The 26,464-nt window shown below is 41.6% G+C and overlaps 1 protein-coding gene across 1 annotated transcript in view; it reads left to right on the forward strand.

The window, feature by feature from the left end:
- Positions 1 to 26,464, forward strand: part of EGFLAM (EGF like, fibronectin type III and laminin G domains) — a 173,406-nt gene that overhangs the window by 106,324 nt on the left and 40,618 nt on the right. The window contains exons 8-13 of the mRNA XM_079915676.1: positions 13,838 to 13,953; positions 14,549 to 14,867; positions 15,533 to 15,633; positions 16,890 to 16,990; positions 19,013 to 19,157; positions 22,402 to 22,591. Of these exons, the coding sequence (XP_079771802.1) occupies positions 13,838 to 13,953; positions 14,549 to 14,867; positions 15,533 to 15,633; positions 16,890 to 16,990; positions 19,013 to 19,157; positions 22,402 to 22,591 (972 nt within the window). The remainder of the gene's footprint in view (positions 1 to 13,837; positions 13,954 to 14,548; positions 14,868 to 15,532; positions 15,634 to 16,889; positions 16,991 to 19,012; positions 19,158 to 22,401; positions 22,592 to 26,464) is intronic.

Genomic DNA, 26,464 nt, shown 5'->3' on the forward strand with positions numbered 1-26,464 from the left:
GCGGGGGGCAAAGAAACAGGTAAGAGAGGTGAAGAGGTACAAACGTCCATTTGCAGAATGAATGAGTCACAGGTATGAGATGTACAGTGAATGTTTTTTTTTTTTTTTTTTTTTTTTTTTGGTGGTACGTGGACCTCTCACTGTTGTGGCCTCTCCCGTTGCGGAGCACAGGCTCCGGACGCGCAAGCTCAGCAGCCATGGCTCACGGGCCCAGCCGCTCTGCGGCATGTGGGATCTTCCCGGACCGGGGCACGAACCTGTGTCCCCTGCATCGGCAGGCGGACTCTCAACCACTGCACCACGAGGGAAGCCCCAGTGAATGTATTTTTAAGTCATTTGTATTTCACCCATGCACAATACCACTTTGAGGAAATTTACGCACACACACACTGTCTCACACACACACTCATTCACACACACACACACACTGACACACACGCACTCACACACCTTAATTAAAAAGAAATATGATAAGATGATCAGAAACCAGATAGAGGTAGGTAACATAATTGTATGAGATGAGACAGTTAAGTCCTGGATGTCACTAAACGCCAAACTTCCTATTAGCAAAAACAAGAAAGAAATCAAGGTCTTATAGAACTCTCAATGTCTGACCAAAGGATGCAAACTAGTTTTTCAGTGAAAAAAAAATTTTTTCTGGTTACAGTTACAGGAAGAAATTACCAAAGAAATCATTATATAAAGAATATTGAGCATTATAGTGAATACTGACTGTAATGGTGGTTTTAATAGTGGTTTAATGATGAGGAAATGTCTATGGGAATGATCAAACTTGACAGAAAGAAAACCCTTCGAAAATTAGATGCAGGGATAATATGTCCCTTAGAATTATTCAGTAAATTCCTTGACTATATTTTGAAGACCAACACCTAACATACATTCTGGTATTGAATATCAGAGATTTTTTTAAACTGGAGTTCAAAAGGATATTTCAAAAGTATCTTAATTCTTTTTCTTTCGTTTATTATTTTAGTATGGTGGTGAAATATACATAACGTAAAATTGACCATTTTCACCATCTATAGTGTCCAGTTTGGTGGCATTAAGTTCATTTACAATGTTCTCAACTGTCACCAGCATCTACCCCCTGAACTTTTCCCATCACCCCACACAGAAACTCTGTCCATTAAGCAATGTAATAATTCTCCATTCCTTCCTCTCCCCAGCACCTGGTCCAAATTATTTTGTCTTTTTTTATTGAAGTATAGTTGATGTACAATAAGTTTCAGGTAAACAACACAGTGATTCACAATTTTTAAAGGTTATGTTCCATTTATAGTTATTATAAAATATTGGCTATATTCCTTGGGTTGTACAATATATCCATGTAGCTTATTTATTTTATACATAATAGTTTGTACCTCTTAACCTCCTACCTCTGTCTTGCTCCTCCCCCCTTTCCTCTCCCTACTAGAGAAAGACAAATACTGTATGATATCATCTATATGTGGAATCTAAAAAATAAAACAAACTAGTGAATATAACAAAAAAGAAATAGGCTTACAGATATAGAGAACAAACTAGTGGTTATCAAAAGTATCTTAATTCTTTTTAGTTCAGACACACTCTCTCTGAAGATAGTAGAACTTCCTTTGCCTTCCTAATTTGTCTTTACTAAACCAGAAACAATCTGGATAAATCACCTCCTGTACTATGTATTTCAGCATCAAGTATTTCTTTACTTGCCCAACTGCTTGTCTACACAGAAATCACCATCTTGACTCCTGAAGTTTTTCTTTATCCTGTCGAAATTTTGCCAGTTTATGTCTAGGTGTAGATCTTATTTCAGTGGAAATATTAGCCCTTTCAAAATATATTCTCTTGCTTTTTTTCCAGCTCAGGCAAGTTATATTTTTATGTTTTTGATTCTCATTTCTGTTCCCATTATTCTGGTAAATACCAAAGAAACACCCATAATCCCTCAGTTTGGACCTTGTGCTCTATATCCACATCCATATCTATTATTTTCTCTCATATATTTTTTAATCTCTTTGACATTTTTCTCAGCATTCTGGGGTAATTCCTCAGGTTCATCTGAAAATCACTGGTTCAAGTTTCTCCAGTATCAGTTTTGTTCCTTATTATCTTAGGTGTGGATTTTCAATCTCCTAATAAAATTCAGGCTTTGTTACATTGCTTTCTTTTTATTATGGACAGTTTCAAGCAGAGTGAAAAATATCAGGAATCCTTTGGATCCATGACTTCCCTGGTGGTCCACTGGCTAAGACTCCATGCTCCCAATGCAGGTTCGATCCTTGCTCAGGCAACTAGATCCCACATGCATGCTGCAACTAAAGATTCCACATGCTGCAACTAATGATCCCGCATGCCGCAATGAAGATCCCGAGTGCCACAACTTGGGGCACCGGCAAAGCTTTCTTGCCGAATCTTAACAGTTGCCATATTTTCTTCAGTGTTGCCAAACAAACAAAAATTACAGATATTGGGGCAGCCTCTGTGTACCCCTCCCCACACCATTCTTCTCCCTTCTTTCTGAGAGGTATTTGTATTTAGAGTTTATGATTTCCCTACATTTTAATCATTATATGTAACATGTGTATATATATATATATATATATATATATATATATATTTATTTACAAACAATGTGGTATTGTTTTGATTGTTTTTACATTTCTTATAAATGCAATGACATGGCAAGTATCCTTTTGTGACTGATTTTTTTTCCACTGCATTGTGTTTTTGCAAATTAAATTGTAAAGTTCTACTTCATGCAGTGTCACTGCTGTATAGTGACACTGGTGTATAAATATACCATAGTTTATCCATCAATTATTTTGATGTTGGACCTTTAAATTGTTCCAGTTTTTGGCCATTACAATGTTGCAATGAACAATCTCATATATGTTTCCTTGAGTATGTGCTTACAAATGGAATTGCTAGGTTGTAGTGCATGCATATCTTCAGCTCCATCGCCTTTGAGAAATTTGTTCCTCAAAGTGATTGTAGCTATCTTCACTCCCCCTGGAAGTGTGTTCAAAACTGTATGTCCTTGCTGACACTTGGTATTAGTCAGACTTTTACACATGGTCAGTCTGATGGATATAAAATATGTCATTATTGCTTTGATTTGCACTTCTCTATTGTTAGTGAAGTTAAACATAATTTTATAACTATTAATCATCTTATGACTTTTTATATGTGTTTCCTATTTTTATTGGAATAAACATGTACTTAATTATATACATAGTGTACATTTACATATAAATAAATATTAATAAGCATTGATATATGTAGAGTTAAATTCTAATCCTTAGCCAATAATGTGTTGCAAATATCTTCTTCTAGTCTGACTTATCCTTCACTTCACTTATTATATCAAGTATTGAATAGAAGTATTTTTTAATGTAGTTAAATATCTCAATTTTCTTTATACTTTATGGTTTCTGTGTGTTTTTTTAAAAACTACTTCCTTTCCCCAAGGTCATTAAGCAAAATCTTCTGTTTTATTCTAAAATTTTGAAAATTCTGCTTTTCATATTTAGAATCTTAATGTATCTAGGATTTAGTTTTAGGTATAGAGAAGTAGGAGGCTAATTTAACATTTTTTCCCATACAGACAACCACTTGCCCCAGCACCAATTATTGAATTATTCATCTTTTCTCCTGTTGATTTGCAACAGCATCTTTCTGATGTATCAGATCTCCATACATCTGTGAATCTGTTCCTGAGTTCTATAGTCTATTTCTTTATCAGTACCACACTGACTTCCCTGGAGGTCCAGTGGTTAAGACTCCATGCTTCCACTGCAGGGTACATGGGTTCCATCCCTGGTCAGGGAGCTATGATCCTGCATGCCACACAGTGTGGCCAAATAAATAAATAAAATAAAATAAAATAGGATACCACACTGTCTTAGTTTCTACAACTTTATAAAGTCATGATATCTGGTAGGTAATTCTACTGCACTTTGTTCTTCAAAATTGTCTGCTCTTGACCCTTTGCTCTTCAATATAAGTTTTAGAATCAGTTTTCCAATACGGTGAAAAACCCTGAAGGGATTTTAAAAATCAGACTTATGTTGAATTTTAAAATTAGAATTATATTAAATTTATAAATAATTTTGGAGGAATTAGTATCTCTGTGATATAGAATCATCCACTTCATGGCTATATCTCATCTGTTCATTTGGATATTTTTCAAAGGCTTTTAATAGACTTTTCACATTTTTTCATAAAAGTCCTTCATAGCTTTTGTTAGATTTATTCCCAAGGCTCTTATATTTAGAAGTCTGTTTTAAATTTTTGGAATTTGTGGAATTTTCTTTTCTTTTTCTGTAGTTACAATTTTCTTTTCATGCACTTTTCCCATGTACTTTTGAAAAGAATATGCATTCTCTTACTTTGGTGTCTAGGGTTTTATATATGTCCTTTTGATCAAGCTTTTTAATATCGTTGTTCAAATCTTCTATATTATCAGCTTGATCTAACAATTACTGAGAGAGATATGTTAAAATTTTCCATTGTATCTCCCTGCACCTCTCTCGATTTTTTTATTGATATATATATGAGGTTGTAATATTAGATACCTACACGTTTTGTATTCCTGATGGTTCCTTTACTCATTACTTAGTAACAATTGTTATCATTAATAATACTTCATTTTCCCCTTAAAGTCTATGTTGTCCAATAATAATGTAGATCCACTAGCTTTCTTTTAGGTATTGCTTGAAACATCTATTACTCTTTTTTTTTTTTTTAAACATTTGATCTCTCTGTGTCTTATGTTTTAAGTACTTTTGGGAAACAACCTAATGCTTAACTTTTAAAATTCCAATCTGACAAGCACTGTCTTTTAGATGGCAAGTTTATTACGTTAATAGTTATTATAATTGTTGACATTTTTAAAAATTCCTACCATCTTATTTTGTACTATTTACTCTGCTTTTTCCATTTTCTTGGAGAGGGGATCTTTATCTTTGCTCCTTTCCTGTCTTCTATAGAATTGACTGTATTTTCTTAGTCCCCTTTCCTCTCCATTGGGATGAAATTATATATTCTTTTATTTACTACCCATAAATTGTTAACTTTCAAACTTTTATGGTCTAAAGTTAATAAACATCTATTACCCTCTTCACAAACAATAAAAGGACCTTAGCAGCTTCGATCCAAATCAATTCCCTCTTGTCTTACATATTACTTTTCAGCATTTTTGTTCCACTTTGTTTAATAGGTACAAGTTTAGACTTTTTATTTATTTATTTTTACAGTAACACTTGTTTAGATTTATCCATACAGTTTCTCTGCCCACTACCCTTTGCATCTTACTCTTTCCTTCTTCCTGAAGTATACTTCTCAGTAAATCCTTAAAGGTCTGTTAGGGACAAACTCTCTCAGGCTTTGCGATCATGTTTTTGTTTCACTCTCACTGCTGAACAATCATTTAATCAAACACAGAATTTCATGATGGTAATTATTTTCCCCTAGCACCTTTTCTCAGAGGAGAGAAGAGGGATGATAGGGTGTAAGTGTTTTTAGTTTAAACCATTTGCCAATCAGAACACCCACAAGAGAACTGGACCACAGTTGGTGCTCCACTCTGAAGCCAGTTTAAGGAGAACAGAAAACCCACAGAGACACTGGAGCTCACTCTCACAATAGCATCAGTCATCTTGCCCTGCGGTTGTAGGTACATGTGTCTTCCTCCTCACTGGATTGTGAGCCCCTGGTGAGCTGCGTCTCCTCTCTCTTTCTCATCTCAATCTCTCTATTCTACCTCCTGATTCCCAAGTGCAAGATCTGAACCAAGCCCTGTCTTGTACAATACTAAGCCAATTGCAGATCACACCAAATACATCTGTTTTTTGTTTTCTGCCCCCCAATCTCTCCTACTTGATCCATCCTTCACTCTCTGCTTTTCTAGATCATTCCCGTCAGCATGCAACCATGTATTCCACACTCACAGAAAAGACTTCCTGGATCCCACAACCCTTCCATCTACCATCTCATTTCTCTGCTTTCCTTCAGGCTAGAGTTATTGTGTTGTCTACATTAACTGTTACTACTTTTTTTCCAACGTCCTATTAACTCTTCAACTCACTCCAGTCTGCCTCCAATCCCACCACTCATGTAAAGAGAGCCAATGACCTCCATATTTCCAAACATAAATTCATCCCATGAACATAGAACATGCCATTAAATTTCTTAAAGTAATGTTTAAATGATAATGAATGTTTTTATACATCTGACTATTTTCTTAGGACAAATTCCTAGTAGTAGAATCAGAAAATCAAATAACTCAAAACACTTGGTATATACTGTCAAATTATCTTGCAGAAAGAGAAAGAGAGGGGTGGGGTGGAGAGAGAGTAAACTCTCACTTTTCAAGCCCTGTTATTTTCCTGACACTATGGACAGTAGTTTTCTGTTATTAATAGTTACTTGAGAATTACTACTAAACTCCTAGTGAAAATGACTGATTAGACACTTACAGCATTGCCAAAGACCAGATTAAAGCTAAGGTCTTTCAACAAACATTTTTTTTTTTTTTTTTTGCATTTGTCATGTGCAGAGCACCTTGTAAGAAGATTTTGCTCTTCTAGAGAACATTCACTCATTCACTCACTCTCTTATCTAAGTAATACGTACTGAGGGCCTGCTGTATACATAACCCTGCCAGCCACTCTTTCAGCTGTTCAGAAATATTTTACTTGCCTATCTAACTTATACACTGCCCACTCCACCTCAAGTCCTGAGCATCCCCACAGAATGTTGTCAACGAATTAGTATTCATTATTCTCTGAAGTTACAAAGAGTCCACACCTGAAATATTCAGCACACCATGATGAAAACATGGCCGTAGGTTGTCCTGCTGTGTTCACAGCCACCTCTTGCGTTATGCTTTACCTGTGTATCTCCTCCATCAGCAGGAAGTAGAGACGCAGGTACCTCACACCTTGGTTTCTGGCCATCTGCTTAGCTTTCCACAGCCCCATTATCTTTAGAAAGGGAGACTCCAAGGGAGAAGGCTACAGCGGGTTGTGCTTGGCTGACTGGTTTGTGTTCTTCCAAAGACAACACTCCACAGGGGTTGTGCAGTTGACGCCTCCTCTGTGTGTGCAGGCATAAAGATCATAAAGGTAAAGGAGTCAGGGAAGTTTTGAGGTGAGGGCTCTAGAAGTCATTTGGTGTCTGGGGTGACATTCTTGGGCTGTTGTCAAGTAAGGGTTTCATGAAGCATGATGAATGGAAAAGAGCAAACATACCTGCCTATAGCTGGTTCTCTAGAGCCATTCTCTCCCAACCATCCCACCCCTACCACCACAGAAACGTACCCCGGGATGAGTTAGTTTCGCTCAGGTGGAAAGAAAAGAACCAGACAGATTATTTGTGGGAAAGGGAGGAGCAAAGGAAACCATTCAGCATTCTTGCAGAGCCTCTGAGTCCCTGTCGCCGAGGCTGATGTTGGGGTTTTGAGGATGCCCAGCTAACAACACTTCTTCTCTTTGTCCATTTTCTGAACCAACTGAGAAATAAGACAACAAACTCAGACGATAAAGAATCAAATGCTTGTCCTTGTTTATGATAAAGGCTAGATCAGAGAACATAGTTTACTCTAAGGCACAAGCTCCCTTTTGCAAACTCCCTTTTGCCCAATCCAGGCTATGGAACCCACTTGAGGGAAAGTTTGGGTTTGCAGAGAGATCACACCTGCCCAGGTCACTGCTTTCCACTTGTCGAGGTAGAGAAGGAAGGTGGGAGAGACCAAATTTGCCCCAAATTCCTCCTCCCTCCCCCAGGTCCTTTGATAGATTAGCTTCACTCAGTTCAGAAATATGGACCAAATGCTTCTACTCAGCATCTAAGTTTCTGTCTCTACCTCTGTAGGGAGGCGAAAAGGTTGGACAAGCATTCAACAGTATTTCAGGAAGCTCTTCTCATGATTGCAGCTTCAGGAGTGAAGAATAAGTACTCCTCTCTCATCATTGCTAAGAGCTGTTAAGAAAAGAAACCCAAATACAACCTGGTCCTTATGAATGAAGATGAATTCTGATAAATGATAACTCACATCTTCTGGGAGGCTTATATTATTGAACACAAAGTTACAATCCCCAAGACGTGTAACTTCCATGCTGAACTAACTCCTTTTTTCATCCACATAAGTGAAATTCCCTAGTTGTTTCTTTTTCAAACTTTGCTTGGAGTAACAGATGCTTGCAATGTGTCTGAATTAAAAGTGTAAACTTTAGGGTCGCAGAATGTTAGTGCCAGCAGGTCATCAAATCCAGTCCAGTTCCTTGTTTTGTTAGAAAACACGAGAACCGGTGAGATTAAATGACTCGTTCAAGGTCACACAGTCATTTGTGTCCATCTCTCTCCCAGTTTTTGGTTTCCATGACTAGGGGTATTTCCAACTATACCACGATACATCAGAGAAACTTACTGTTTATAGAAAACTGGTGATGACTCAATAAAACCAAGCATACAGGTTGTTGTTTTTTTAAACAAAAGTCATCCTGTAATATAGTAATAGAAATTTGTCTTTTCTATATTAGTTTTCCTTGTAGTGGAATAACCCTTGAACTTGTTTTGTATTCAGTTGATGGTTTGACTATTCTGGTTCTAAATAAATGACTCCTTTTCAATGTTCTCTTTTCCTAATTAACAAAGTGTCAAGTAGAGAGAGGTGGGTTATGCACTTTAATTACAATAACCCCAGGCTACTGGGAGAATTCTTATCAGTGGCTTGGACTGTACGTTCTGTGCTCACTTAGAAACAGCATTGGTAAAATCTTTAGGGAAGCCATGGATTTGAGATCTGAGGTGGTGTGGTCATCAGGAAACAAGAGTGGGGAACTTAATTCCAGATGTCTTCACACCATACTGTGTCTGGTCCTCTCTCTGCTCATTTCCTTCCTGTTAAAAATGGGAAATGACAATTAGCCTGGATAATTATGAGAAACAGGAAGAGATGCTGCAAAGAGTATTGGAGTGCAGCATCAGGAGTCCAGAATTCTAGACCAGCTCTGCCACTGAACTGTCTCTGTGGGCTAGTCGCATGGTCTCTCTGAGCCTCAGTTTACTCCTCTGTAAAATGGACTTGTGCTAGCTGATCTCCAAGGCCTTTCTACAAAAGTCAAGATGTCTTTGACTCTAAGTCCTTCTAATTCCACATTGTCATCCTACCCTTATCTCACACGCTTTGTTTCCCCAAACTGAGCAGTAACCTCTGGCTTCAAAGAGATAGGTTATATGCAGTGTCAAACAGAAGCAATGATTATAAGGACCAAAGAACCTTATTCATTGAACAATATATGCCTTATTTTACTTGTCAAAATGAGCAGAGAAGCTGGAGTCATTTCCATTCTCATCATGGTACCATTTCATAGCTGCAGCAATGCATTTGTGGTCCTTTCCTCTAAGAGTTTCCTTCAAGGTAGACTTCCTAGGGTGGGTTAAAGGGCAGGACGAGAACTCAGTTACCCACACTCCAACCCCTGGTTCCTCTATATCCTTCTGGCTAAAGTATATTAGATACTCGGTGTCAAAACATGTGTATGTTATTTTGCGTATTGAACTAAGGGTCATATGGTTTGGTTCTGGTCCTGAATTTTCCACTAATGAGATGCATGACCTTGGTTTCAAGTCACTTCTCTTCTGTGGCCTGAGTTTCCACATTTATGAAATGAGACTTTTGGACCGGATGGTGTCTAAGTCCTCTTCCAGCTCTAAACTTCTAGCTCTGAGTTGGGGAAAGAGACAGGAATGGTGGCAGTTTGGGGAGAATGTCTTTGGATTTGGGGGCAAAGTCTCACCGTACAAGGATTTGTCCCCGATACTCCACCACTTAAACAGGCCTGACCAGCTGGGCCAGGACAGGACAGAGTCCCTCCATAGTGCAGCACTGTGGTAGTATCTCCCATGCCTGGTGGAAGCCTTGGCTTTTGGTGAGTATGTGAAGTATTACTTAAATGGAGGATGGGGAGGTATATCAAGAAGTCTAAAATATGGTTCCTGCCCTCAGGGGGTTCACAACTGAGTTGAGAAACACAAGGGCAACATTCCGAGGCTAGGAGTCCAGAGGATGTAAAAACCATCTTGAATATCCATTGAGTTCAACAAACTGTGGAAGCTTGTTCTGCGCTCATGATTAGGGACATGTATTCGTGGGTGGATGGCACTGTCCAGGAGTTGGAAGAATGTCCTACAGGCCTTGGCTTGCTCCATCTTTTCTGGAGTCACCATTTTTTTCCCAGAAGAGTCTGTTTTCTCTCTCTTTTTTTTTTTTTTTTGCGGTACGCCGGCCTCTCACTGCCGTGGCCTCTCCCGTTGCGGAGCACAGGCTCCGGACACGCAGGCTCAGCGGCCATGGCTCACGGGCCCAGCCGCTCCATGGCATGTGGGATCTTCCTGGACCGGGGCACGAACCCATATCCCCTGCATCGGCAGGCGGACTCTCAACCACTGCACCACCAGGGAAGCCCTGTTGTTCTCTTTTTAAAATATCACTTGATTTTGGTCTTTGGATGATACACATTCAGCTCTGTCTCCACAGAATGCATGCAGCTGGAAGGGTGGCTAGACTATGTATATAAGGACACACAAGAGCGAAAAGGAGGGTGATGTGGACAAGAGCGTTAACCAAAGTCCTGGGGTAAGAAAACACAAGATGTGTTCACAAGTCAACTGGTAAACCAGTTTGGCCATTAAAACTTTGGAAGAGGGGGAAAAAAAGAGTCAAAACCATGCTCTGGAGTCCGATTATAAGTGTCATGATGTAATCAAAAAAGAGACCAAGGATAAATCTAGTGCCACTGTATATTGTCTGTGTGCCTTTGAGCAAGTTATTTAATCTTTTTCAGTTTATACCTTCACATGGTAAAATGGGAGGAATAATACCAATTTCACAGGATTTTGTGAGAATTAATAGAAACAATCTATGAAAAGCTCTTGGCACGGTAAAAATGAGCAATAAATGTTAATTTTCTCAATCCCAGGCTCTTCCTCTCTCCACAGTGATTTCTTCTCCTGCAGGCACTGGGAAAGCAGCAAACTTGGTTTTGAGTTAGGCTCGGCCAGTTACAAAGGGTTTCATCTTGGTCAAACCACTTAACTGCCCTGACTTCAGTTTCTTATCTACCAAATGAAATTCACCACACTTACCTTTCAGGATTATTGTAAAGTTTAGAAATGTATGATATGAAGCAAACAACAGTACCTATCAGTAGGAGAGAGGCAGTAGGTTTCAATAAATAATGGTGATAGGAGAAGGGAGGAGGAAGAGGAGTTGTGATCATTGGGATTCTTGACCAAGGAGCCTGGACATCTATCTTGTTGGCAGTTGGGGTCCTTGAAGATTTTTTTTTCCAGATAGAGTATTATAAGATGAAATGCAGAGAATCTTGAGATGATGAGAATAGTGCCAGAATGGCTAGAATGTGCAGAGGGCAAGGGTGGACACCCTGGAGGTACAGAGGCCCACCTACGGAAGAGAAAACCCAGGTCTCTCCATGCATGTGCTAAAATAATTCTTTTATTAGCAAATGAATTGGTTCTAGTGAAATTCATCCATTCTGAAAATATGAGAGAGACAGAGATAGAAATGGAGAGTGAGGAAGGGGAGAAGAAAGAGGCCCAGAGAAAGAGAGAGAGGCAGGGAGAGAGGTAGAAAGATACAGAGAGACAAGAGAGGGGAAGCTGTTTTCAAGGGCCTCTAGCTTTTTGTGTGAAGACATCTGGCACACAGCTGTGCTAGCTGGATGCAGGTGGCTTAAGAGAATTTGCATCCAGGTATAAATCTGACATCAACAGGCTTGAATTTTCAGCTGACATGTGGGCTATTTTAAATAAAACTGGGGAATTGGCGTGGAGGTGGTGAGAACACCTCCACCAAGATGTGCCTGATACCTGAGAACAGGACCTTCTCCGATGTGTTTGGATCACCTGCCGACCATGTCTCCCTCTTCCTGGTGCAGGAGGAGATACCTGGTCAGCAGCGTGCCCACTGAGCAGGCATCCCACACTCCCTTTCTGACATTTCCTTTAGTTTCGTGTTCAATCTGCTTGCTCTTTGCTTACAAGAGGGTGAGTTTGCTTTTGTGAGAAAGGTGTTTGGCTTAGCTTATTCTGCAAGCAGAATTGTCTTTAAGTTCAATTTATGTTTTTAATGTCGTTTTTTTCTTTTTTTAACTAATCATTCAATAACTAATGGGCATCAATGACCTACAAAAGTCAGTTCCTGTTGCCAGAGTTGTTACAGCCGTAAAGCCTGGTGCCTGGTGTGACTGGATCAGAGAAGGCAGCTGGTACCTGCGCCTACCCAAAGCCAGGAAATGGGGGCGCTATGGAGCAGCACTTTGAAAGGCTCTCAGATCCTGGGGGTAGGGCTTCCTGTGTCTAGCCTAAGTCAGGACTGCTGTGGATCAGTAGACTTTGTGGATGACAACTGAATAAAAATGTTAACCTGACCATCCCCCAAAGAACAATACCCTGTATTGTCCCCTATGAGTTTTTCTCAGCCCACCTTACAGTTCTGAAAGATCCTGTTGTCCTGCTAAGATGTTTGGAAATGGTTGACCTCCAAGATGCCACCCAGGGACGCTTTTTTTTCTGGGCGTGGGAGTGTTTGCTCTAGTATAATGTCTCTTTCTTATTTTGAAGAACTTTTAATGAAATATCTCATATGTCAAAAGTATATATATACTTTTATATATATGTGATATTACTTTTATGTTTTTATGTAATATATAAAAATAATATGAACACTCATGGGTACCCAGCATCTATCTTAAGAAATAGAATATTATAGAGTACTATCAAAGGCCCCTGTGTGTCACACCTCTTTCATATCCCTCTTCTAACCTTTCCCATGTATTTTTGGCCCTTGCCTTACTTTTCTCAAGAGTTTGAATATAGTCGGCCGTCCATATTGATCGTGGTTGGTTGAATCCGTGGATGCAGAATCCGCAGATACCAAGGACCGACCGTACTCTGCCCTTTTATATATGGAGCTTGAGCATCCGGAGATTTTAGTATCTGAGGGGGTCCTGCACCAAAACCACCCCTCAGATGCCAAGGGAAGAGGGACAACTGTATATATATAACCTTAAATAATATATAGTTTTTCTTGCTGTTGACTTTTATATAAATGGCATCAAACTGGATATGTTCCTGTGCAACTTGCATTTTTTTCGTGAAATCTTGTGAGATTCAACCATCTTGATTTATTAAATATCCACTTATTCATTTCCTGTGTTACACAGTATCCCATTCCACAGATATACTATAATTCATTTATCCATTATCTGTTGATAGATTTTTGGGCTATTACTTGATATTATAAAAATAGCAAAGTTGGGTTTTTTAACAATTACAGATTCTGATGCTATGAATGTGTTATGCACATGTCTCTTTGCACATGTGGAAAAGTTTCTCCAGATTTTGTAAGTTGGGGTGACATTGCTGCATCAAAAGCTATGAACATATTCTACTTCATTAAATATTTCTAAGTGTTTTGCAAAGGGGATGTACCGGTTTACACACCTAACATCAGAGTATGAGTCTCCATTGATCCCATCCTTGGTAGTATCTTTTATTGCCCAACTTTTGTATTTGCCAGTCTTGTCAGTATAAAATGGCGGCTCTTTCTGGTTTTAAGAGGCTTTTCCTTGATTACTTAGGAGATGAAATGTTTTTCATACTTTTTGCTCAGTGCTGCTTCCTCTTTTGTGTCGAATTCCTTGTGTGTTTCCGATACGTCTCCATCCATTCAGCACAGCTCTGTATGTGGCTGCGTTAGCGTAAAAAGGGAGCGAAGGCATGTGCTGACTGCGGTGTGCTGCTTTTCTCTGTGAAGGCCCCGAGGAATCAGGAAGTGGGCGCTATGGACCCCATTATCTAACCGACACAGAAGTCAGCGAGGATGATGACACATATGAAGACGACTTAGACTTGGATATTTCCTTTGAGGAGGTAAAGAAAAGTACTGCTTGAAAACCTGGGTGTTTTTGTTTCCTTGCTGAACAAGGTGATTTAGTCAATGGACCACTAACGTTTTACTTAAAACGTACTTCACTTGGCTCATTTGCTTTTAACACATTTATTTCCTCTGACTATTAGGCACCAGGTGATCATAAATTAATAGTAACTAGGTACCAGCCATGCTCATGCTCTGTAGTCGGCTCCTGCCTGCTGCCTTCACAATCTGGCAAAAACGTATTTAGATTCCCACCAAGTGAAATTGTATAAACTCAGTCTTTATAAGGAAATGAACAATTCCTTGACGAGGTAAATGCCTCTTCGTGATATTGTAGTAATAATAAATCACATAATATCAGCTTTAGCACTGATTTTCTGAGTAATACAGGAGAAGGTCCTTAAAATCCTTAGCCTCAAGTTCTTTATCCATAAACTGGAGTCAGTACTATTTGTCCTCTGTACATCCCAAGGTTTTGGTAAGTATCAAAAGTGACTATATTTTCAAGTGTTAGGCGTCAGCTATAAATAAGGCAGTCTAATTACTGTGCTCTGTGTTAATCCTGAACTCCTTTTCCTTCTCTGTCTTCAGGTTAAACCGCTTCCTGCTATCAAAGAAGGGAATAAGAAATTTTGGGTGGAATCCAAGATGGCGCCCAGATCGAACCCGATGGCCGTTTCTAGGCTTGTCCCCGCTACCCCAGCATCTCTCCCCATGACTGAGGTGGCTCCACAGCCCACTCCAGTGGAGAGGAAAGGGAATAATGGTGCAGCTATGATGCCAAGGCTTTTTGACGTGTCTTGTGATGAAATTCTCTGCTCTGCTGACAGCTTTTGTGTCAATGACTACACCTGGGGGGGCTCTCGATGCCACTGCAACCTGGGCAAAGGTGGTGAGAGCTGCTCAGAAGGTAGGCCCTTGGCTGGTGGGGTGGGGAACATGGTGGTGGGTTGGCCCTACTGGGAGCCAGAGGGCAGTTTTGCATCCACACGTGGTTCCTTCAAGTCCTTTTTCTAAGATAAGCCCCTTCTCCCATGTTTTAGTCACTAAATTAGCTAGTTAGCTACACAGGGCAAATGTGAGGCAACTTCCATTGCTTCTAGTTAGATAGCAACCCTATTCTTATATGTGCCAAACATGTAGTCCTTTCAGAGCAATTAATAAGTCATCCTGATGGCATCTTGGGGGTGGGTTTACTTTTATCACACCTCTACTAAGAAAATGCAGCAGAAACATGTGTGTGAAGGTTAAGAAGGATAATAATTGAGCCAACTTATATCACACAGATGTACAGCTAGAAAGCAGGTGTCAGCGGCCTTAAAGCCATTGATTTCTCTTTAGGGTGGCAAGTAACCATCTCCAAAGATCCAGTTTCTCCCTAAGAATTTCAGAAGCTCAAAGTCCCCAGGAATGAGAATCCTGGGGGTAAAGAGTAGAGTGAAGAAGATGGTAAGCTAGGTTTAACAGACTGTCAGGGGTTTTTACTTAATGACATCCAGGCAATGGTGTGTACTGATTTTTTGCATTTGAAGTGAGGAAACAGCGTGCTTTGATTCTGTCTTTTTCTCTTTCCAGATATTGTTATACAGTATCCTCAGTTCTTTGGCCACTCCTATGTAACCTTTGAACCTTTGAAGAACTCTTATCAGGCATTTCAAATTACTCTTGAATTTAGGGTAAGAAGGATTAATCCTTTGATGAGTGCTTACTGGACACCGTAACACAGCAGTGTGCTACATCAAAGGGAGGAGGAGAGGGGAGAGGAAGCAGGGGGTAAACCCATTCACAGGTTAGCGAAAACGATGGGCACACTTACACACTCAAGGGCGGCAGCAAAGGGAGGGTGGGTTCTGTATGTTACTGAACTATGGAAATGGTTGGCCTGAAGGTTCCCAGGAAGAATATTTGGGTTCCACACGTGTTGCTTGTGTTGACTGAAAAAAAATGCATAACCTAAAAGTTGAGAATTATGTTTTATTCAGCAAATTTGCTGAGGACTTAAGCCCAATAGCTCTAAGGGACTGTTCCCCGGGCTAAAGTCCTCAGCAAGTCCACCAAATAAAACATAATTCTCAACTTCTGGTTGTGCATTTTTTTTTCGGTCAACACTCATAATAGTGACACTTCTCAGGCCAGGATTTCAGAAGGTATAAATGCATTCTCCAGCCCCAAATTCCTTTTAAAGGAAGCTCAAACAACGTTCATTATTATGACTGTAACTGAACAGATAGAAAAATGACTATATGCAACCCTGGCACACAGTGAGGGCCCAATAGATGCTCTCTGATCTGAATCAGCTGTGGATCAGAATTCATTGCCTTCAGCTTAAAGTGATTCTTTTGCGTATCTCAGATGACAGGAAACGGTTTGGAGATATGGAAACAAGTCCCCTTCAGGTCACGGTCAAAGTGTTGAGGGTCCAAAAGATGTTCTGTCTCAGTCTAGGACAGACAACATGGGTGAAAACTAAACTAGTCCATGGGCTGTTTGTATTGTCATGTTCTCCTAATGGAAGGAAAGAAGCAAATTTGCATGGGAAATTTTTTAAAAAAGGAAAAACTAAAATGCTCTTTGGTGAGAATAGAATTTGATGAGCATGAGAGCAGCCCCTGTGTGACTGCGGTCTTTGTGCACATGGTTTCCCAGAGCCTCTGCTGGTGGATCCATGAAGCCAAGTAAAGAGTGGGTCAGATATGGGGCCACCTTCCTCTCGCGTCACTGCAAAATTCCTCACACACTGTTTATATCGCTGCCCTCTGTTTATTGAAAGTGGACTGGGACTGGGTACCTGGGAAGTAATTGGAGTCCACATGCTTGTAAATAGGAACGCAGTGGAGATGCTCAAGTTTCGTATTCATGAGTGTTTCCAGGTGGCCCTTTATGGAAGAAGAGGCGCTCATTGTTCGTGTGGCTTTCATTCCTATAATAACAGGCAGAGGCGGAGGATGGCTTGCTGCTCTACTGCGGGGAGAATGAGCACGGGAGGGGGGATTTCATGTCCCTGGCTGTCGTCCAGCGCTCACTCCAGTTCAGGTAACTCCTGCCAAAAACCCCTTAGACTTTTAATACTACCCTACGTTATGTTTTCCTTCTTATAGTGTGAACAAAACCTATACACAATGGATCCCTGTAAATAGAGGAACAGTGTGTATAAGATGAGCACGGACCAGTTTACTAAATACTGGGCTATCAGGATGGCAGGGTTGCCCCTCAGATTTGAGTTTGGAACCTTGTGATCATTTATTCATTCAACAGCAAATGTTTCTTGAGCCACCGCAGTGTACCAGGCACTGCTGCAGCGCCTGGGAGTGCGGCAGTGAGCCAAAGCGACTGAGTCCCTTCTCTCCTGGAGCTTCGGTGGATGCGATGGGCAGAAGGCTGGGACTTCCTCCTTGTCCCCTGCGATAGATACAGCTGACAGCGCAGAGCCCAGAGAGGAGCCCATAGCCTCCTAAGCGTTTCCAGAGGCTCGGACCCCATCCTCGTCTTTCCTCAGGGCTGTGGTGGACTATTTGACTTACCTCCTCTGCCCTGATCATTTGTGTCCCAACGCACCTTGGAAGCCACCTTTGGTTTACGTGTGGTTTTCTGCATGCAGAGTTCTGTGGACGTGTGAGTGTTTTAACCACCCTCATGGAGGTGCACACGGCACCTGTTAGAGGACAACCAATGGGGATCATTGGGTCATCCTGGGTGCTTCTCCATGGCTCACTGATTAAGATCCTGATGACACTATTCTCCTGCGGCCTGACCGTCAGCAGATGCCTTAACCTCTCCGAGCCCATGTTTCCTCCCAGGACTACTGTGGGCATTAAATGAATGAAAACATGAGAGTACTTAGAGCAGCGCCTGACCTGTAGCAAAAGCACTCAGTAAGCACCAACCACGATTGTCTTTTGACTATTTTAGCACAAAAATTACTTTGGGTTAAGAAGGATGAGACTGTCAAGCATCTCACGTGGGGTAGAAAATGCCCCCACCCCCATCCCCGCATCCTTTGCTAAATGCGTTGATTGATGGGAGATTGAGGTCAGCCAGCAGGATCTGGGGCAGTGGCCCTAACCTTATGCGGATCTAACCCTTGGAGGATCTGATTGACTCCCGCTAGCCCCGTTGGTTATTTGCTGGTAGCAGCTCTCCATCTCTGCGACTCCTACTGCGTGATTCTGAGATCCCCCCCGCTATGTGAGCCTGTTTTGCGACGCCCCTCCACCCCATTCCACTCCACTGATGACCAGGAGACAAAGGGAGGCCGTGAGAAGTGGGCAGCAATTAGTACACATCCTGATATGGACAACACCCGCCATACTTCCTTCCCCACCGGCAGTCTCAGAACTCATGGGGGACATGGCATGGTGGCTGCTGGAGGTTGCCTGGAAAAGGTCAGAATCCTACATGTCAGGCATAGTGACCAGAGGGCACCCCAGGCCATACGGAGGTTGGGAAAAAAGAATAATGCAACTGTCTGAGAATGCTTGTTCTCCACCCACATCCCCTCTGGGCTGGAGACTCCCATGGAAACCATCCCTGCACTCAGGCCCAGCTGAACACAGATGGCATTGCTGGCCAGCTTGTCAAAATGAGTGTGAAGACTTGGTTTCTTTTTTTTTTTTTCTTTTACATTTTATTTACAGCACTGAGCCTGTCATTTCGGAGTTGTGGGAAGTCCCCAGAGAAATCCCCGGAAGCAGAATGATTCAAGCTCTAATTCTCTGCACCTTGAGTCCATGTTCAGCATCTGGTCATTGCTGAGAAGGAGAGGGAAGATCTTAGTTGCCCAGGATTCTCTAAGCTGCAGAGAAAGTTGGGTTAAAGGAGACTCCACACTGAAAGGTTCTATGGGCAGATTAAAGACAACCAGGCTGCGGAGGTCACAGGGAAGGAGGCGTCTGGCTCTTCCGTGTGTAGATGTAAACAGCTCTTGATATTTGTAAACCTACTCTGGACAGACTGGCTCTCAAAGAAGCCATTACCCTGGAAGTGATGTCCATGGAGTCTGAAAACATAATGAACTGGTCGATCTAAGAATTTTCCTCTTCTTTTCTTCCCCCACAGGTTTAACTGTGGAACTGGGCTTGCCATCATCGTGAGTGAAACCAAAATCAAGCTAGGGGGCTGGCACACGGTTACGCTCTACAGAGATGGGCTGAACGGGCTGCTGCAGCTGAACAACGGCACCCCGGTGACAGGCCAGTCCCAGGTGAGTGCGAGCCTCACTCCCTGCCCCCCTGCCCAGCACGCACCACAAGCACCCTGGCAGGATCCCGCTGCAGAGAGCTGACAGCCCTGGCAGATGGGCTGCTTTTCATGGCAAACCCATGCATCCTGGCTCTGATGTGCCCCTGCCAGCTTTCCACCCAAGGTGGGCTTTCAGGGCACGTGTCCATCCCACATGTACCGAGGAGAAGGGTGACTGCCAGCATCATGGCCCTGGGTGCACAGGGACGTGCAGTAGGCTCTGTGCCCGGGGACGTGTTCTCTTTCTACAAGGACATCAATGCCGGGGGGTGGAGGAAGGCCCATATTGGAAGAATTGAAGCCATTATTAGTGCCAAACACAAAGCTTGCTTTTAAGGCAGAGGTGTTGCAATCCTGTGGCTTTAGAAAATCGTCCTGAAAGGTTCCCTTGGTTCAATATTCAGGAGTAATCCATTCATCCACCTTTTTGGGGCCATGATTATAGGAAGTGGTAAAGCAGCGTAACTGTTGGGCTACTCGGTAAATCACCTAGGTATTCACATATTTGTCATGCTCTGAGCAATTTTAGGACTGTGTTTAGAATAAACAGTTGGGATTAGCAACCTGCCAAGGAACCGAGCCTGTAATTCTAATCAGGCAGGTATCTATATTCTCTGAGGAAAAAAGTAGCAAAAAAGCCTTTGTATATATGTGTATAGCTTTCTCCTTGCCCGGGCTCTTCACTATTCTTTGCTGACAAGACATGTTATATTAAGGGTCATGACTTGCTGATAAAAAAAAAAAAAAAAGAATAGAAAAAAATAAATCTCATTCATTTGAATCCCAGTGGTTCCAAAAGAACAAGAATCCAAATAGAGTGAATGTGAATCCAGGAAGATCATTTATGCAGATATGCATATATTTCTAAGGAAGGGAAAGATGGGATAAATGCACTGCAGAATCACATAAATGCCAGAACAACAGGCCTACTATGGTTAAAATTAAATTTGACAGGAATAAAGACACTTTGAACTTGGGTCCAAAATACTAACATGAATACAGGTGGAGAAGCTGTAACAGAAGTAACACATGTGTAAATGTCTTAGGGTTTAAAACAAGGAAATTCAATAAAGGTTAATAAATAGGGCCATGTGATAACAACAAGCTAAAGATATTATAGGCTGCATTAATAGAGGCATAGCATCTAGGAAAATGGAGGTGATAATCCTATTCTATTCTGGTGCCTATGTGTGTAGTTTGCAGTACTCTAACAGGGACTCTAATCCTCGAAGAGGATTGCCTTCAGAGTGTATGATTTTAATGCATGTAAGCATTAATTACAAAAAGCATGTAATTTTGTGGATACTCAGGGCAACATCTGCCTCTCTACTACCAAGACTTGCTAAGCAAGTTGTATAAGCAGGACCGCAGATGTGGAATGTTTGAGAAAACTGTCTCAAGAGATAGTGACTCTGTCTTAAGTCAGGGCTCCCCCAAAACAGACCTGAGATGAGGAGTCTTATGCAAATGATGCACGAAGAAAGGGATCCCAGGGCTTCCCTGGTGGTGCAGTGGTTGAGAGTCCGCCTGCCGATGCAGGGGACACGGGTTCGTGCCCCAGTCCGGGAAGATCCCACATGCCGCGGAGTGGCTGGGCCCGTGAACCACGGCCGCTGAGCCTGCACGTCCGGAGCCTGTGCTCTGCAACGGGAGAGGCCACAGCAGTGAGAGGCCCGCGTACCACAAAAAAAAAAAGGGATCCCATAGGAAACCTGTAAGAGAGGGGGTTAAGACGAATGGGGGAGGGACAGAAGTCAGTAAGAGTGAGATCTCAGGCAAAGTTCATCAGGATCTGGCTTTAGCCTGATCCCACAGGGGAGCTCTGGCGTGTAAGTAGTACCACGGAGTGATGCCAACCCAAAGCAAGGGAATTGGACTTTCACACTTAAGCACCCATTAAAACTTGTTAAGGGCTGTGCCAGGGGACTGCAGACTCCAGGATACCACCAGTTCTCTGCATGGGCAGGCAAAGCAGCCTCCAGAGGCCCAAAGACAACCCTCATTAGAGGAAGGTAAAGGCTAGGCTCAAAGACTATTGCCTGGGATGTTGTGAAGGGAGCTTCAGAGGAGCTACCCACCCCTCTGATGCACTTAATGCTCCAAACAAGGAGAAAAGGATTTAGCTGTCGGGCTCCTGCTGTGGTCCTGGATCAGGGAATAGGGCCAGAAGGGTGAGGAAGGGATCCAGAAGAAGTAAATCCTGAGGATCTTGGTGAAATAAGCCAACGGGGCACTCAATTCAGCTCACGAAAGCTATACGCCAGTGGCTGGCAAAGAATTAATCCTTAAAATCCACTGTAAATACTTTAAAGCTGCGTAGCTCACATTTAATATACTATTTACCAACGATTCTTATCTATTCATTAGAAGAGCAATGATTAGATGTTTTACTTATTGATAACAAAAGTATAAAGGGTAAAGATTACGTTTCAGTGGCTTACATTGTAGACATTTTATAACTTCTCGCAGCATACCTTCTGCCAACCTCCTTCTCTACCCTTTAATCCAAGCAAATGAGATATTTCTGCAGTAAAAACAACAACCAAGAGCACCTTAATTCTGTCCCACCTAATGTTCAGCTCTGTATTTTGTAACCTCAAAATCTACAATCCAGATTGTGGTTTAGTCTAAGATTGGAAATGTCCCTACTTAGCTGTAATAACACTTAAAAAAAATTGTATCCATGAGCAAATTTCAAAATATTTTGCAACTCAGTCTTGGCAATTTCCCTCTCCCTCACAAATGCCTCTTGCAGGATATAGTATAAAGGTGACTAGGACAGTAAAAGGGTAAACGTTAGCCCACGTATACACAAAATTAGTATTATCACCTTTTGAGACACAGAATAGCCCTATGACCCATCCAAGATACACAGTAAATTGGTGTCAGGACTGGAAAGAGAAAGGTTTTTTTTGGGATGCCCATCATGGTACACTGCCTGTTGGGTTGCTCCTGGCTCTAACCCACCTTCCCTTCCCTTCTAGGTTCCAAAATCATCCCTTCTCGAAAGACAGCCCTCTGAGAAGCTCTCTTGAGTTTTCTATGGTAACTGTGGGTTTAATTTTCCAGTAGGACAGTGACTTAAATACAGATGGAAGAAAACACCGGTGCTATAAATTGCATCTTAACCATGTCCCTCATGAAAACCTGTTGTGTTTTAGCTTTTGACTTTGTGTAGTGAGTTACTGTTTCCCTCTTTCTTAAAGGGCCAGTACAGTAAAATTACCTTCCAGACGCCTCTCTATCTTGGTGGGTCTCCCCGTGCTTACTGGTTGGTGAGAGCAACAGGGACAAACCGAGGCTTTCAAGGCTGTGTACAGTCACTCACTGTTAATGGGAAGAGAATGGACTTGAGGCCCTGGCCGCTGGGGAAGGCACTCAGCGGGGCTGATGTGGGTAAGTGGTTGCCCAGTGGGTGGGATGCTCTCGTGGGACTGCCTTTCTGCTTTGGGCCAGGGCGGGGAGAAGCTTCATGGGCTACAATGAACCTAGGCAGATGGTTAATGCAGAGCTTTAGGAGGGAGGTGGGCCTGAGGGGTGAGGTTGGTGCTCTGAAGACACGATGACCTTGAATCTGAACACTCAGACGTGGTAAATAAGACCAAGGGTGGACCAAACCCTTGGTTGTGTCCTGCTGTCATCTTGGCCCTCTTCATGAAACGTAGCCTGGTCTCATCTGACAAGGCAACAGCAATTCAGCCCTTTCATCCTTCTTCACCCAGTCCAGTGGAAGAACCAACACAATAATGTAGAAAGATCTTTCGTATACTCTTTGCTTCTAAAAGAAATGGCCACATTCCAATTCTTGACCACCGTGCCGAACACGTTCTTGACGCCCTCTCATTTATTCCTCATACTGACTCGAGGAGGTAGATTATTATTATACTTATTTTACACATGAAGACACTGGGACTTGTAAAAGTTAAAGAACTTATCTAAAATAGGGCAGAACTAGGATTGTGGTTTTTTTCTTTTTTTCTATTTTCCTTTTTTTAAATTAAGATTATTTTTTGAGTAGTTTAAGGTTCACAGCAAAATTGGGGGGAAGGCACAGAGATTTCCCATACGCCCTCTGGTCCCACACACACGTAGCCCCTCACCCCCCAATTATCAACATCCCCCACTGGAGTGGTATATTTGTTACAATTGATGACCCTGTTGACACATCATAATTGCCCCAAATCCATAGTTTACATTATGGTTCACTTCTAGTGCTTTATGTTCTATGGGTTTGGACAAATGTATACTAACATATATCCATCATTATGGTATCATACAGAGTATTTTCACTGCCTTAAAATTCCTGTGTGCCCTGCTTATTCATCTCCTCCCCCCATCTCCAACCCCTGGCAACCACTGATCTTTTTATATTCTTTATAGTTTTGCCTTTTCCAGAATGTCATATAGTTGGAATCATACATTATGTAGCCTGAATAGATGGGCTTCTTTCAGTTAGTAATATGAATCTAAGTTCCCTCCATGTCTTTTCACGGCTTGATAGCTCATTTGTTTTTAGCACTGAATAATATTCCATTGTCTGGATGGACCACAATTTATCTGTTCACCTACTGAAGGACATCTTGAGTGCTTCCAAGCTTTGGTAATTATCAATAAAGCGGCTATAAACATCCAGGTTTTTGGGTGGACATAAGTTTTCAGCTCTTTTGGGTAAACACCCAAGAGTGTGATCGCTTGATCATGTGGTAAGAGTATGTTTAGTTTTGTAAGAAACCACCAAACTGTGGACTGTATCATTTTGCATCCCCGCCATGAATGTACGAGAGTTCCTTTTGCTCCACATTCTTGTTAGCATTTGATGTTGTCAGTGTTCCATATTTTGGCCATTCTGATAGGTGCATTGTGGTATCTTGTTGTTGTAATTTGCATTTCCCTGATGACATATGATATGGAGCGTCTTCTCACATGTTTATTTGCCATCTGTATATCTTCTTTGGTGAGGTATCTGTTAAGATCTTTGGCTCATTTTCAATTGAGTTGTTTGTTTTCTTATTATTGAGTTTTAAGAGTTCTTTACTTATTTTGGATAACAATCCTTTGTCAGATGTGTCTTTTGAAAATGTTTTCTTATCTGTGGCTTGTTTTCTCCTCCTCTAGACATTGTGTTTCACAGAGCAGAAGTTTTTAATTTTAATGAAGTTCAGCTTATCAATTATTTCTTTCATGGATCCTGTCTTTGGTGTTATATCTAAAAAGTCATTGCCTTACCCAAGGTCATCTAGGTTTTCACCTATGTTATTTTCTATGAGTTTTATAGTTTCATGTTTACATTTAGGTCTGTGATCCATTTTGAGTTAATTTTTGTGAAGGTTGTAAGGTCTGTGTCTAGATTCTTTTTTTTTTTTTTTTTTTGTATGTGTAAGCCCAGTTGTTCCAGCACCATTTGCTGAAAAGACTAGGATTGTTTTTAAAGAAATAAGGACATTTATTCCATCACTGAAGGCAGCAGATAGATAATTCTAAGGTTGGTTAATTCAATGACTGTTTTAGTCAGCTAGGGCCACCATAACAAAATACCACAGACTGGGTGGTTTAAACAACAGATATTTATTTTCTCACAGTTCTGGAGGCTGGAAATCCAAGATTAAGGTGTTGTCATGTTTGGTTTCTCCCGAAGCCTCTCTCCTTGGCTTGCAAATGGCCACCTTCTCACGGTGCCCTCACATGGCCTTTTGTCTGTGCTTGAATCCTGTGTCTCTCCCTTTTCTTATAAAGACACCAGTCAAATTGGATTAGGACCACTCACATGACCTCATTTAACTTTCATTCCCTCTTTAAATGCCCTGTCTCCAAATACAGTCACATTGGGAGTTAGGGCTTCAACCTATGAATTTTGGGAGGACACAGTTCAGTCCCTAACAGTGACTCAATGACGTTAGAACTCTGGGTTGGTATCTCAGTGGTTCTCTTGTTTTTCACTCATAATCCCAAGATGGTGCCACAACTCTGAGCATCACATCCTCATATGACATTGTTATTGCAAGAAATGGCAAGTTCCTTTGTTGGGTCTCTTTGTTCTCCATCTTCAAGATGTCATTTTGAAAGAACGCATGGTGAATACCACGTGCGCACAATCTAGCTCTACCATTCACATTTGCCTGCGTTTGCTCTACCACATATGATCCTATTCCGCCCTCTCTCCATTTCTGAGTCAGAGCTAGGATTCGATCTTCATGACTCCAAGTACAGTTTGCTTGTTTTGTAGCTAATATTAGTTGAGCACCTACTACATGTAGCCACCATCCAGAACTACTTTAATCTTCTCGAGATTGCTACAAAGTAGGTGCTATGATTAGTCTTAGTGTTTACAGATGAGAGCTGGTGGTTCAGAACAGTTAAGTAACTTGCCTAAGGTCACACAGCTAGTAGGTGGTAAAGCTAGTAAATGGTGACCTCAGCAGTTCTGGCACCAGTGCCTGCCCTCTTAACCACATCTGCCACGTCAGAGGCTCCCGAATTGGTTTCAAATTGCTTCCTTCTACTTTTCTCACTCCTAAAGGTGACACCATTGTTAAAACTACAAAAGATGGAGTTTACTTGAAAGGAAAAGATTACTCTCCACCTGTTATTCCCTATGTTACTTTTTCCCTCAATTGATCACTTGGTCAAAGCAAACAGCAGTAGTGACTAAAGCTATTACAAAGGCTCCCGCTGTGGTAAGGTGAGAACCAGCAAGCCCACGAGAAGTCTCCTGTGCTGTTGAAGAGTCTGGACTCTGAAGGCAGATTGCTTAGATTTGGCAGGTCAGTTAACCTCTTTGAGGCTCAATATCCCCATCTATAAATAGTACCTGCCTCATAAGATTATTTTGTCCGGATGAGTCACGGTGCATATAGAGCACTTAGAATAAAGCCTTGCACAGAGCAAATATGTTGTAAATGTTTCCTGTTGTTGATGTTATTATTAATATTCTGACTCTACCGATCCACAGGGTATAAGTTGTTTCTTCTCTCTTCATTGAACTCACAGGGAAACAGCCCTGAAGGACAGATCTGGCAGTCTTGTAATCTCTGACAGGTAGTTAAGAAGTTGCAAAATTGAGTAAGGGCCAGTTTCTGACAGCGTTTTAAATCTCACCCGGTACAATACTAACCTCTCCATGGAGCAGATGAACCCGGAGGACCTACCTTGCTGGCTCTGGGATCCCTGGGAGCAGCTATTGGATTATTCCGTTGCTCTCTGTCAACCTTAGTGGCAGGCATTGGTCACATGGCCTTTTTTTTTTTTTTACCATTTCTTCCCATTTTCCCC

The sequence above is a fragment of the Stenella coeruleoalba genome, assembly GCF_951394435.1.
Source record: "Stenella coeruleoalba genome assembly, chromosome: 3".
NCBI lineage: Eukaryota > Metazoa > Chordata > Mammalia > Artiodactyla > Delphinidae > Stenella > Stenella coeruleoalba.